The 14648-nt window shown below is 37.6% G+C and overlaps 1 protein-coding gene across 1 annotated transcript in view; it reads left to right on the forward strand.

Moving 5' to 3' along the window:
• The window catches only part of HAP1 (huntingtin associated protein 1), a 63052-nt gene that overhangs the window by 19435 nt on the left and 28969 nt on the right, over positions 1–14648 (forward strand). The window contains exons 4-6 of the mRNA XM_029287363.1: positions 12082–12158; positions 12498–12614; positions 13725–13825. Coding sequence (XP_029143196.1) covers positions 12082–12158; positions 12498–12614; positions 13725–13825 — 295 coding nt within the window. The remainder of the gene's footprint in view (positions 1–12081; positions 12159–12497; positions 12615–13724; positions 13826–14648) is intronic.

The following is a 14648-nucleotide window of genomic DNA, read 5'->3' on the forward strand; positions in this document are numbered from 1 at the left end:
CAGAATAACATCAAAGTCCAGGAGGGATAACTTACTTTTAGGTGAGTAGTAGGATGATTGTCTTGCTTCAGCTTCTTTCCTTAGCCAATTTTGAACTACTTCATGAACCCTAACCTTTGCTGGTGATTTGGGAGTTAAATCTATTATTAGAAACATTGAGCTAAGGGTGATCTCCTCCTTATAACTCAGTCCTACTCCAAGACCATCCTTGGTTAGTAATTCACCAAGATTTGGAAAGCGTCTTACTTCCTCTTGTTTATTGAATTCTATTTTATTTCTGTTACTTACATTTTCTGTATCTTATGATTTATCAGGGAGTGGGGGGAGTAAAATGGAAACTTCTCATACTCTTTGTTGTTCTTTTTCATGTCCATATTACATGTTGAAAAAGAGGAAGAACCTGTAGATGGTTTCTCAAAGTAGGCATTATTGGGTAGTTGGGATTCCCTTGTTGCATAAGCCTTGTATCAGCTGGACAATCTGAGAAGAGCAAGGTTCCTCAGAGATTGAGGCAGAAAGATATAGAATTATATGGCTGGAAGGGATCTTGGAGATCAATTAGTCCAACTCTCTGCCAAAGGCAGGAGTTCTTAACTTTAATCACTTTATCAAAGAAGATAATAAAGCTTGTTTGACATGGCCTGTTTTTAATAAACTTATGCTGGCTTCTAGTAATCACCTTGTTCATTTCTAGGTGATCATAAATCCGTTGTTTGGTTATCTTTCCCAGGTAATAATGTCAAGCGTATTGGTCTGTAGCTTCCTGGATCTACTTTTTCTCCTTTTTGAAGATTAGAATCACATCAGCACTTTTCTAGTCTTCTGGCAGTTCCCCCGTGCTCCAGGAGTGCTAAAGGTGGGATCTTGTAGATCCCATTCCAGAGGATCATATTTGTTCAGAGGCTATCAAAAAGTAGGAGAGGTTTGGTTACTTGCTGTCAGGTGGCTGTTTACTTTTTAGATGTCCGTCAACTTTAAGCAGTTTAGTAGGCTTGAGTGAAGTCTGGGAAGCAGAATGTGAGTATTTTGTTTTTGCCATTGCAGAGATAATAAAAATACAAGTTTCCAATAAAAATAGTAAAAATACAATTGTCCAAGAGAAAAAGAATACAAGAAATGAAAATAAAATGAAATGGGGTTAAGTAAAAGCAAAAGAGCTAGTTAAAAGTTAAAAGGAGACTTTAAAGGCAGCTCTTAATAACAGATACTACCTCTAGCCATCTTTTCCATGATGATCTGACCCTACCTTCAAGTCTTCCCATGGTGCATCCATCATCACTGTAACTGACTCCATCCACCTTGCTGCTGGTCATTCCCTTTCTTTCCACTCTTCCAGCATTATATTTGTTCAGGAAGCTAGGTCTTCAAATAAGGTGTCCAAAAAAAGAACAATTTGAGCCTGCATTAAAGTAAAAATTATAATAACATAGTATGTCAGAATTCTTATTGAATCCTCAACAGAACCCTGATCAACACCTGACTTCATGATTTCTACATGTGGGACCTCTTTGTATATAAAGTCTACGTAAGGATTTCTAGGGGAAGGTGGTAGACTGATGTCTATTCTTTTGCAGTTCTGACTACCTGCTTTTTGATGCTCTCACTAGATGTAATAATAATAATAATAACAACAACAACTTTATTGTCACTTTGAATGTACACTAATCGGCATACATCAAAATGAAATTCCGTTGCATACAGCTCTCAAAGGGTCACCACCTACCGTTCTAGGAAAGCCTGTGTTTGTATCTTTTTCTAGGTTGTGAAGATAGTCTTTCCCAAACTTTGGTCCCTCCAATATGTTAGGGCCTCAGTTCTTAGCTAGGATCCAATAGCTTTTCAGCCCGGCATTTTGGTCAGCATGAGTAATTGTGATCAGAATTGCTACAATCAAAACTGGATCCAGCCTCCATCCTTGTGACTGAATTTTTTTTTAAAAAAGGCTTAATATTAGGCCAACTCAGTTTTTATTGCCACTCATTGTTCTCTCTCTTCTTTGAGCTGCATCCAGCTGCTGTCCTCTAGCTCTATGCTTGCCATTCCCATTTTGCGCTTTTTGCCATTTCATGGCGTGGGATGACTTTTTTGCATTTTCCTATTTATTAGGCCATTGGCAACAATGGATAAAAAATTACATAATACATACTAAACGATGGAGCCAAATTTGTAATTTTGCTCGCAGGCTTCCAATTCATAAAAATGTCCAGGGAGGACTAGAATGTGGAAAGATGGAAATCGCAGTGTACCATAAACCTTCTCTTGGATTGTCTTGAGAGCCCTTGGTGGGGTAATCAGATTTTGATAATGGAAGGACCAAAACAGAACTTCAGAAGGCCAGCAATATCTGCTATGGTAGAGGGCAGAGGAAATGGCCTCCAAGGACAAAAGGAAGGAAACAGTCAAATAAGCAGTCTTAAGTCTGAGCTAAGAAACTAATCTGAGAAAACATCTTCGACGAGCCTCTTCATAGTTCACAGCACCAATTCTGTTACCATAGCTGTTTACTATAAAAGTAATCCTGAGCTACATGTCATTTGTTTCTTAGTCTGGTCTAATTTGTAGAGTTGACAGCTATACAGAACTTTCATTATTACTTCTAAAGCCACCTCACAACAATACATCTCTGGATTATAATCAGTCTCCTATCTTTCAGAATATCCTGCTGAGAGTCTCTAACCCCAAAGCAGTCTAATTGTGGAACAAGAAACCAAAGCTGGAAAGAGTGGGCTTTGGATGGGATATTCAAGGCAAGAGGATGAGAAACAAAACTCTGATTATTTATTTGTTTTATTAAGTTAGTATACCAGCAATCTACAATAAATCATAAAATCCAAATTAAAGTTAGACATCTGTAGTAAAAGATATGATTTTAGAGAATCAGTTCTTAGAAAAGTTCCCTGTGCAAATTCCTAAAATGAGTAAGTTTGATTAAATTGATCTGAAGTTCATGATGGATTGGATTTTAGACCACTGCATAAGGGTTTTCAGTCTCTGCCACTTTACATTATGCTTTGTCCAGTATGTGCAAAAGATTTTACCAGTCTCCCAATTACTGTATCTATAGCCCTCTCAAAACCTGGCATGTCCTGTATATGGCAAACATTGGTTGGGCTCAACTGTGCCTTGCCTTTTGTTAATAAAATATTTTTTCATCAAAACGTCATTCCATTGTTAAAATTCAAATCTAATTTATTTGCATTTATCTTTAAACATTGTTCATATTGTCCGGAACGTCTTAACTGCTAGACGTTATGGGATTAGAGAAACATTATGAGATTGTTGTATTTTCTTGGTTTTCTTAAAAAAACCAACCCACACTTTCCCCTCAAGGAAAATTTTTACACGTTTCATTCATCCGTAGAGGCGAGTTAATTAACTTTTGGCTTTTAGTAGCATACTTCCCAATTTTCCCCCAAGCTACTCTGCGAATGATCCATGCTAGTCAGTTTTTGTTTTTGTTTTTTTTAAAGGAAATGCTAATTTGTCAGGCTTAACGTTAAGAAAGAAAAGCGCGTTTAAGAAATGGCTGAAGTCATACTAGCCCACCCTCCCATTCAAAAATACTGCAGAATCCCGGAGCTGGGATGGACCATTATGCTACATAACAATAGGAGGAGGCTAGTTTATTTCCTCACCCACAACACCTTTGCTATATCCATTTCAGCTCTACTACCCAATCCTAGCATTCGATCTTTCTATAAAATCCTTTTATCTTCAACTCTTCCTTTCTTTTTCTTGACTATTGCGGAGTCAAGATATTCAGCAACTTTTACCCCCACGCCTCCGTTCCCCCGTCTTACCCCGGAAAATGGATTCTTCCCAAGCAGGTGGACCTCAGATTCTATAAATGTATATAGGGTGTTGGTAGGATAAGGAAAGCCTGCAATACAAATTAGCGTTGCTGGAGGAAAGTGAGGCGGGCAAAACGAGCATCTCTCTGACGCAGCTGATGGGCGTCTGCTTGGCTTCGCCTGTTCCTCCTGTCACAAGGTGAACGATCCAAGGGACCGGATCCTTGGACCTGAAAAGTTAATGTTGCCTACCGAGGCAGACGCTTTTCTGGGCTCGCCCGGGATGGAATTCTGGGTCAGCCCCGCTGCTTGCGACGAAGTCAAGGACAACAGCGACCTGAGCGGTAACGAGGAATTCTTACCCCAGGAATTGGAGGAAGGTGAGGAGGAGGAAGGGGACCGGAGTGAGGGATTCTGTTCGGCCTGGACCTTCAGCCTTCTCATGCCCTTTGCCTGTGATGACAAAAGCTTCTGCCGATCTGTACCTTTTTGTTTTTCTAACTGTATCTCTTGACAGAAGTGCAGTGCTTGAGAGGTGGATTTAGACTCTAGACTGGTGTTTTTCAATCTCGGTAACTTTAAAGTGTATGGAATTCAGCTCCCAGAACTTCCAGCAAGCAAATTTAAGATTTGTAGATGGCAGCTTCCACAATTCTCTAGTCAGTATGCTGTCTGGGGAATTCTGGGAATTGACATCCATACATCCTAAAATTGCTGCAGTCTGAACAACTGTTCTAGAAATTTTCCTTTCAGCAAAGTTATTCAAGTGTATCAGAATTTCCATCATCTCCAGCCTGCAATATGTCTAGTCTTGGGGCCAGTCCACACCTGTTGGTGAAATGCTATGAATGGTCCAGAAAAAAAGGTAGATGTGGGCTAAAACAAAACCCAGTTTGTTCTTGGTAACCAAGTTGCAGAACAAACTCTAGAATGATGAAGCTGCCTGCCTGCCTGCCTATTTTCCTTTATAGGAGATTGCCAGCTTGTTTCTCTCGGATTTGCCCTTCTAGTTTTGATTGCACAGTGTGTATAGATCTGCAGATTGCTACTTTCCCTATCAGTTTACTTTCAAGATGTTAATATTTTATTTTTGTTTGCCATGGACATGATTTTAAAAAAATCAACCTGTTTAGTTGAAAAATCTAACTCCCAACTCTATTGCTCTAAGATTGGTTAGAGATGGTGGGAATTTAGTTAAAAAAATTAGGAAAGTGATGTTTGTTACTGTTTCTTTCCATCTGTTCTGAAGCTACCTTATCAGAATCTTATAAGTCCTATTTCAACAGGTGCAGGGAAGAAACAATCTCAGATTCCCATCTCTTGACTGTTTCATTCAAATTCTATGAACCTCCTGTTTTCAAACCTTTTTTTTAATCTTTCAAAATAAAATGGGAAATGATATTGGAAATAAGCCCAAGATCGTAAAAATTAGGTTAGTAGGCATGTGTGTGAGAAGGACATCATTTTAATGCTACTGATAGCAAGTACAACGTAGAGTAATAGGGCAAGTTCTAATCATTTCAGTTGGAAAAGATATTAGAGAAAGCTGAGTAAATACAGTAAACATCATTGGCAATTATTGGAGGAATTCTCCTAGACAAAAGGGAGAGGGGATCTAATGTCATTTTTTTTCATATGTGCTTATCTAACTTGAGAGCAGGTGGAAACATAGAAATCATTAAAATGTGTAAAAGCTAATCCTGTACAAGAATTCCCTCTAACTTAAGTGCAATCAAAGTTGAAGCACATTTTTCATTTTCCTTTAAATTTGAATGGATTTTCTTCCAATCTGGACCATTTTAAAGGTTGAGATTTATGTGTGATCCTAGTGATGTTTGCAATGAATCTACCATGTGCATTATATGTGCATTATATAAATTGGCTGCCTGCAGTTTTTCTTTTTTAATGTGGGTTGTTGTTGTTGTTTTTTTTTTTTTTTGCTTTTGTTGTGTATTATGAAGCTTTTAGTTCATAGGAATGAATCCATATATTAAACTTCCGGTTATTTACCATAGTATTAGTTGCTCCTAGATGTTTCTCTGCTTCTTTATGATAACGGGCAATACAACTAAAAGCTCCCATGACTTTCCAACTAAAATGATTCATTGATATATTTATTACGTGGTGATATTTTGGCCTTTGAATACTGACCATCCTCCTGAAGGGTGTACTGTATGTTCTATGATCCTTTAAGAAAGTAGAGTATAACCTTTCCATTTTAAGAAATATTCCACAAGGTGCTTAACTTCCTAACTATTATGCAGCCCCTAAACTGGTCATCTATTCATATGTGGAACAAAGCTCCATTGATTCTGCTATGGGGTCTGAGGATGATCTGTTAGGTTAAGATCTACTGAGCAAAGTGGAACTATCTTACAAATAAACCCAGAGATGATACTATCTCCTAGCAAGCTGTTCCTTCCATTTACTTATCAGCAATCACCTATGGAGTAAAAGAGGGTTATTGCAATGTTCTTTTACCATCAAAGCAGAAATCCTGTATAGGCATCTTAATTTTGTTAAACTATCCTATCAAAGTTATAATTGAATGTTTTTGTTATCTGGCCTTAATCATAGGTTATTAGAATGGCTTTAAAAGTGATTACTTTTGTTTGTGGGGAGCTGTTTTAGCTATCCCTGTAGTAAAAAATACAAAAATACTATAGATTTAATATTTTACTTTTCATGGGGATATCTAATAAGATATCATAAGGCCTAATAATGCCCATAGATAATTTTTGGTAACATGGCCTATGGCCTTAGTGGTTGGAGGTGATAGGAAATTTAGATCAGCACATCTGGAGAACAATGCATTTGAAAGGCTAATCAGAAATGTCCACCAAACCTTAAGACAACATCCCATTGGTTACATCTTCTGTAGCTTTTTTTCTCTTGGTCCAAACTTTTGTGTTCAAGAAACCTAATGCTGCTTAATAGGCTAAGATTTGGATTAACTGGCTATAAAAAATGATTGGCAAAATTATTTCACTTGTACTTTTGTACTTTCTGAGAGATTCCCTTATCTCATTTGCAGCGAATGTAATCTAAGAGTAATGAATTTTAAAAGTTCATTCTTCTGAAGTATCCGTGAACTATTCATGAATTGTTATGATAAACTCATTTGAGAAAGATTCAGTAGCTTTACTGCTATAAAATACAGGGACATAGAGTCATTTTCTCCCAGGTCACCATGAATTTGAACTAAAGATGCTTTGGTTTGGTTTGTTCTACCATCTTGGGGCCTTCTAGTCCAGACAAGAAACACATTGAGGAGTTTCAATTCTTTATTATAAGATCATATTAAAAAAAATCTTAAAAAATATAAAAGTACATATCTCCCCCTCAACTTTATAGTCCAAGAAACTAAGAAGGCTCCCTTCTGAGATGTTTGCCATATGACCATTCCTTTTGTGGGCTCAGCTGCCTCTTGTCTGACCTTTGTCTCGTTTGTGACTCTTCTGTTTCCCAAAGCCATTCTCACATACTGTTACATCCTATTGCATATTACATGTTTTGGGTGAAATATAGGTAGTCCTCAACTTATAACCACAATTGAACCCAAATTTTTTATTGCTAAGCGAGACAGTTGTTAAGTGAATTTTTTGCCTCATTTTATGACTTTTGTTGCCACAGTTGTTAAGTGAATCTGGTTTCCCCAATGATTTTGCTTGTCAGAAGGTTGCAAAAGATGATCACATGATCCCGGGACACTGCAACCTTCATAAATGTGAGTCACTTGACAAGTGTCTGAATATTGACCACATGATTACAGGGATGCTACAACAGTTGTAAATGTGAAGAAGAGTTATATTTTTTCAGTGCTGTTGTAATTTTGAACAGACACTAAATGACCTATTGTAAATTGAGGACTACCTGAAATGTCAACTTTTGGGTATTGCTTTTTTGGTGAAGTTTTGAGAAGGAATGCTAAATGCCTAATTCTGTCCTGAAACATGACTTCATTTTACAGACTTAAGGTTTCAACTAAAGATACATTTCTCCCTAAGCTGAGAGAGCAATGTTGTCCAGGTATGGAACATTTAATAAAATGGTGTTCCTTGATTTGTGAGATCATGCCTCTTTTATTGCCATATAACAGGAATCCCAAAGATTACTTAAATCAGCCTTCCCCAACCTAGTACTCTTGGTATGTGGTGAGATTTATCATGCTGGCTAGAAATTTTAAGAGTTTCCAACAGAAAGGATACTTGTTTGAGGAAGGTTGGTATATAGTAAATCAAAGTTCCCATGGCTTAGGTTTCCTGTGGATTTCTACTCCCAAATTTCTGAGCAATATTCAAACTGGCTGAGGAATTCTGGGAAGTTGATCCATACTCTTTGGCAAGATAGAGCAAGGCCATAATAAATTATCTGCTTATTTTGTTATTGAAATAGCATGATCTGAAACTATGTAAAATGAGCAGCATATATTAACAGCATGTAAATTATCTTCTTCCATGAGAATGGAGCAGGAAAGTAAGGAATTAAAAGCATATTTATAACCTGTTTCTATAGACTTTTGATGTAGCATTTTCACTGAATTCAGTGTGATTCCCGTCCATAGTATTTATTTATCCTCAGTCTCAATTACCCAATGCTATAGAAAAATGACATTCCCTATAAAATAGGGAATATTAATTTGCAAAATATTAATTTGCAAGACATTGAGACAGAAACATTGAATTAATCAATCTAGCAATTCCCACCACCACCACCATTTTTATTTCCAGACTGAACTTGTGGCCTTGTCTGAATTAGAAAAGATTGAACTGCCTCCCTTGATCTGAACGTCTGGGGCAGAGACAAAGAGAACAATAGGAGCACTCCCATGTTAGACAGTTGCTATGCATGGAATAGCCAGGCAAAGAAAGCCTTTAAAATTTGCCTAGCTGCTTTGTTTATCTATACTTTGCTGGAAAACCTTCATGCTCTAATTATTTCCAATTATGGTTCCTTTGGATGCTGGTATGCCATATAGATCCCCTATGGAGCGAGGGGGAGGTCCGTACACACACAAGCTGGAGGAGTGTCATGATGTCTCTGTATAGCAAGGTTGTGCAATCAGCATGCAAGCAGAAAGGGAAGAAGGATTAGCTGGCTTGTTAGAATAGCAAGTGGACAGATAGGACAGGATGTTCTCTAGGATTGGAAATCATAACCACTTTACTGTGACTTGGCTCTGCATTGCATAACACCCACCTCCGGGAACAGCATAATAAGATTGAATGTCATTATTGCTCTATTAATCCACTTACTGCTCATCAAATAAAGAACATTTTTATTTTGCTATATTAATAAACTGCTCCTATCAATTACTGTAAGCATCCAGGTAGCAAACAGCAAAGCAAAATGGACATAATAATAAATGAGAACATCAATGCAATACCATCCAGATGAATGGCTACAATTGAGCTGAATGAACATTGGAATACTATAGTTTTAACTGCCTTGCAGAATGAAAGGAGGAAACTCCCTCCAGGAGGAACTGGGTCAGAGCACAGGAGCTACAGTGAGTAAGGTCTGCTGCTCAGCCCACCCTCCATGCAGTTCTCGTGGGGAAAGAGTCTCCACAGGATGTGTCTAGCAGTTTAGACTCTGCAATAGAGGGAAATTAAGTTCTGGCATGATTACATCCTGTCCTATCTGTAATCCAGTGCTGTACCCTAATGGGCTTATTTACCTTTAAGAAGCAGATTTATGTCTACAGATAATAAGCTATCCTTTCTAATCTATTAACCAGCCCTGGATTTGGCCATGGGGAGGGGAGATCTTATTTAGGTTATAGCTAAATAGGTAAATCCCATGAGCCTTGGCTCTGTGATATTTCCTGACTTGAAGGGTATTCCAATGAAAACTGAAGTTTCAGGTCATTTTTTTTTCAGAATATCAATGCCAGAATTGAGCATTTGAAAGGACCATATGTCAGTCTTAGAAAATTCTGCTTGAACATGTTGAAGAATTAGACAAACCTTTTCAGTCCAGGCTAATGGCAATGTTGTTGCTTTTTTTTTAAAGGCTAAAATAAACTGAAAAATAGAGATTATTAGATTATTGCTTATGTTCAATCCATAGCTTCTTCAGGTATTACCAGGAAAGATTTCTTTTTGGAGAAATGATGCCAACCTATGCCATTAATAGTGAATGAGATGGACCAAAAGTCTGATTTTAAAGTTGTGCTTACCACACGTCCAACATAGATTTGCAAACGAGCAAAATAACCATGGCTTCTTCTGCCAATTCTTGATTTGTTTTCTCTTTCTTCTGCCAATATCTGTTAGAAATATGGAGAATGCAAAAGCCTTAACAGTATTTTGACTCAGAACTATAGTAATAAGCCGTTTTACAGGGAGTCAGGATTTGCAAACCAAATTGTAGATTGTAGCCCAAAAAATTCTTTCTTGGGATGGATTCATACATCAAATCGTCACTATGGCTTAGTATAAATGCATAAAAGCTTCCCAATATTTCTACCTTCTAAATAAAGTTCATATATGAAACCAATAAAAGAGACTAAAATGTGCATCTCTCTCTGTATGTATCTATATATCTCTATTTGTAACACCTTTCCAGGGGCCTATTTTATGAGAATTTGTGTTGAGATTTCAACTTGCTAATAAACTGAATATTATTAAAAATTGGCTTGATTTTGAACATTTGTAATATGGATATGGGGTCCCTTCAGCATTTTAGAAACCACCAGGGAGTTCCTATTATCTTTGATAATGTTGAAATATTAGTTGAATTGTACCTACACCTCATTAAATTACCTCGGTTTCTCCTACAGAGTCAAATCTGTTCCTGAGTTAAGGAGCTTTGAATGCCCTGCTGGAGGTGGGGGGGAGGGAGATAATTTATGAGCATTTAATTGAGTCTGACAATTGTCCTTGGAGGATAAATGGGACAGAGATGACATGGCATAGCTTTCTGTGCCTTCCCCCAAATGTGTTTTTCAAACCTATCTTATTTTGGTTGTGTTTTTCCATTCTTTCTTTTCCAGCTTGAGGCAAAGTGTAAGTATAATCCTGGATACCAATTTTATAGTATTTATAATATAAACATAGTATTGAATGCCAAGTAACAATAGTTGAACTGAATTAATATTCTACGTAGATGGCACTGCAGAGATGCAAACACAATATTGCAAGTTATGTAAAAGGCCTTCAGAATTTCTCATCTGCAAAATCTAAACGACCCATTTAGTGTGAATCATTCTGAGTTTAGTATTGCATCCATTGTATTTTTTCCAATGAAACATAATTGACTATGTTAACATAGCACACTAAGCCATAGCTTATGGTTTACAAATTACAGTGGCTGGGCTTATGTAGCATAGTGAACCATTAGGACTTAATGTGTGAATTGACCAATGTACCATTGTTCCATGCAACCACAGTGCTAAAACAAACTTTTTAACACTTTTTCAGAGCTTGGAACCCGTTAATTAAAATGATCAAGGGGCAAAGCTATAGTGATAGAAAATTGTCATGGATTTTTTTCTCCTTAGTTTCTTGTTGGACCCTATACTTTGTGGACCACAGTTTAGAAAAACAAATACTGAACTCCAGTGAGAATTAAACTTAGGCATTCTAAGAATTTCTATTTTTTTTCTTTAGTTTTTTTTAACAAATATTTACCTATTATGATATAGATATGAAATGTGCTAAGTGCTTACTGATATTCCAATTGATTAATTTACTATATACAATGCAGATGAATTCAAATTCTCTTATTACAATTTGAAATTTGCTTCGGTCAGGCTCCAAAAACTGAGTAATGCATGCATATTTCTAAGCAGTTTCCTTTATTGTTCCTTATTTATAGACATAAATCTTGCTGAACTAAAGCAACTACTTGTATCATTAAAGATACACTGATTTTTTTTAAAAAAAACTTTAAAAATAAAACAGAAAGCTTGCATACTGTGAAACTGAGGACTACTGTCCAACACCTTTAAAAATCTAATTTAAATTTACTTAGGAAATAAAAATGGTATGTGGTTGTAGTCCAGTGGTTTGTGTAGAAGTTGCCACTTCCTATCAACCTCCCTTACCAAGCAAAAATAACCGCAATATCATCACGGGAGGTCAAGAGAAGTCTACAAAGCAAGCTCACCAGTTTCCTTCTCAATAAATGGGGCTCCTCTGGTTGCCCATGCTCACCATGGCATCCATTTCTAAACGCTCAAGCTATCACGTGAAACATGCATAGCTGGCTCTCAATCTACATTCCAAAGTGCCTGTGCCTGTGACGTGTACCATGTTCAGTTCTCTTTTTCTTTGTTTCTCCATAGTAATGTGTTCTGAGCGAATTGAGAAGATCACCAAAACATACCATGATATAGATGCGGTCACCACCTTGCTGGAAGAGGTATCCTTCACCAATTGTTATTTCGGAATCTTAAGTTAGAACATTGTGCAGCATGGTAGAGTGTTACCAAGCTCATGGTGGTTTTGGGCTTTCCTAACCCTGATCCTTGTGGCTGTTAATTATGGCATAGGCAGGAAAAATTCCACAAGGAGGGTCTTGATTTAGGATGGATGTGGAAGGCGCAAAGAGGAGAAGAAATTGATTTAGGAGTGGCAAGCATCGAAAGACCTAAAATTGTTGAGAAAGTGATAATGGTAGAAACCAAAGCAGGTAGCATGTGTGATGAGATGGAAGCCTATCAGGTGAAACTCTGCTCTCCTGTCTTCCCTGTCCTCACAGAAGGAACATGATTTGGAGTTAGCAGCCCGCATTGGGCAATCGTTGCTCAAACAAAATCGGAGTTTGTCTGAACGCAATGAATTTTTGGATGAACAGCTAGAATTAGCAAAAGAAGAGGTAAGGAAGATGTCTTCGTAAGATAGATCTTGGGTTTGTTTTTTAAAAAGACATTTGGAGAATCAAGTCAGGAGTTATTTGAGGCTGATTCAGATTCTCAGATGTCCACAGTAGCTGAATGACGGTTTAAGGTTTTATAGCTCTCTGTCTTGTTGTTTATATCTCATTCCACTGTTTCTCCTAGAATCTGGGCAGCCTGTTGACTTGTCACTCTCACTATCTCCAATTATCTTTACAATAGCTTGTATATGATTTAAAGTGAGAAAGCAGCTGGCTAAAGTCACATGGTTGGTTTCACAGTCAATGAGGATTTGAATTTGGGTCTTCTAAGCCCCTAGTCCAGTGTTCAAAATTAGCCATTTCCAACCTGCTGCTCACCCAATGTATGGCTAGAAATTCTTAAAATTGGAGTTCCGCCACATTTGAGTTGCTCCACTTAAGGAAAGGTAGGATTATATGGTGTTGGATTGGCACTGGGAAGATCCAATCCATCCTCATCTGTGGAAGCTTCTCTCAGTCCAATCTGCCTTGCAGGTATTGTGGTATTGTGGGGAAAATGGGAAAAGGAGGGATGTGCTGTATCAATTTGTGTTCCTGAACAAAAGGTGGAATATAGATTTAATAAGTAAATGTATGCCATGTTTAGTAGTGCAAGATATGCATTCCCGAGTGTGCCAGAGTACAGATAGTCCTTGATTTACAACCATTCATTTACCGACCATTCAAAGTTTCAACAGCACTGAAAAAAGCTGACTTATGACCAGTCCTTGCACTTAGACTGTTGCAGCATCCCCATGGTCACATGATCAGAATTTGGGCACTTGGCAACTGGCATGCATTTGCAACAGCTGCAGCATCCTGTGGTCATCGATCTCTCTTTGCCATCTTCCCAACAGGCAAAGTCAACAGGAGAAACTGGATTCATTTAACAGATGCATGGTTCACTTAATTGCAGTGATTTGCTAAACCCTGGCAAAAAAAAGAGATTGTAAAACTGGAGACAATTCATTTAACAAATTCTGGTCCCAATTGTGGTCAAAAATATATATTTTTCCTGTGGTTAAACAAATAAAAATATTTATCTGAACTTTTTGTGCTTCTCACACCCAGATAGCTCAGCTGAGACATGAAATATCAATGCGGGATGATCTTCTCCGCATGTTTACCAACAGCACTGAAGACAGTGAGCCAACTTCCATCATTTCTACCCCGTGAGTATTTAGGTAGGGCTGTAAGGTGTCCCCTCTCTCAGACATATCCCTTGCAGAGACATATCAGTGGGAAATGGTGGGAGGAGGGGTGGGTGGGACATAAAGTAATTCTCCAGTTCATTTAGGATACCACAATTTGTACAAAATAATCAAATTTTGATTAAATGTGATATTTGAAATGAAGTGAGTGATATTTTTTCTGCGTGTAACCATGGAGAGAGTGGCAAGAAATGCCACATCAAGTACAAAGAAATAAAAATACTTGTCTTAATAGTAAGTTTATTGTTGTAACCATAGATCATGACATATAATGTACCACAAAACAGAATAAGCTAACTAATTAAAAGCAGTATTACAGTAGATGTAAAAAGGTTACAGCAATATAAAAGCAAAGCTACAACTAAGAACATAAGTATTTCTAAATGTAAATAACAGCAGAGCGAAAGTAGAACTTAATTGCTCACAGTTTCGGACACGTCTTGTGTATTATTGGAATGCTTTGTGTGGAAACCTGTATTACTGGAACGCTTTGTGTGTTTCACAATGCACAAGGCAGCTTTCATCCACATGTTCACTTCAGGTGTACATTGACTTCAACAATCATTTTCTGCTAGCTGGCTGCAAATGAAGGAAATTGTTCCGTCAAATACTTCTCATCCTCCCCCTCCACACACACACACACACTTCTGATTGGGTCCCTTGGACCACAACAGTTAACTGTTACTGAAATTAAATATTGCCCAGTTGCAATGTCAGTGTCAGAATGTAAACATGCATTTTGCATGGCGGTTTCAGCTGGAGGAAAGGGGGCAGAAAACAGTTG

Source organism: Protobothrops mucrosquamatus, unplaced genomic scaffold (assembly GCF_001527695.2).
Source record: "Protobothrops mucrosquamatus isolate PMUCROS unplaced genomic scaffold, P.Mucros_1.0 scaffold1, whole genome shotgun sequence".
Classification (NCBI taxonomy): domain Eukaryota; kingdom Metazoa; phylum Chordata; class Lepidosauria; order Squamata; family Viperidae; genus Protobothrops; species Protobothrops mucrosquamatus.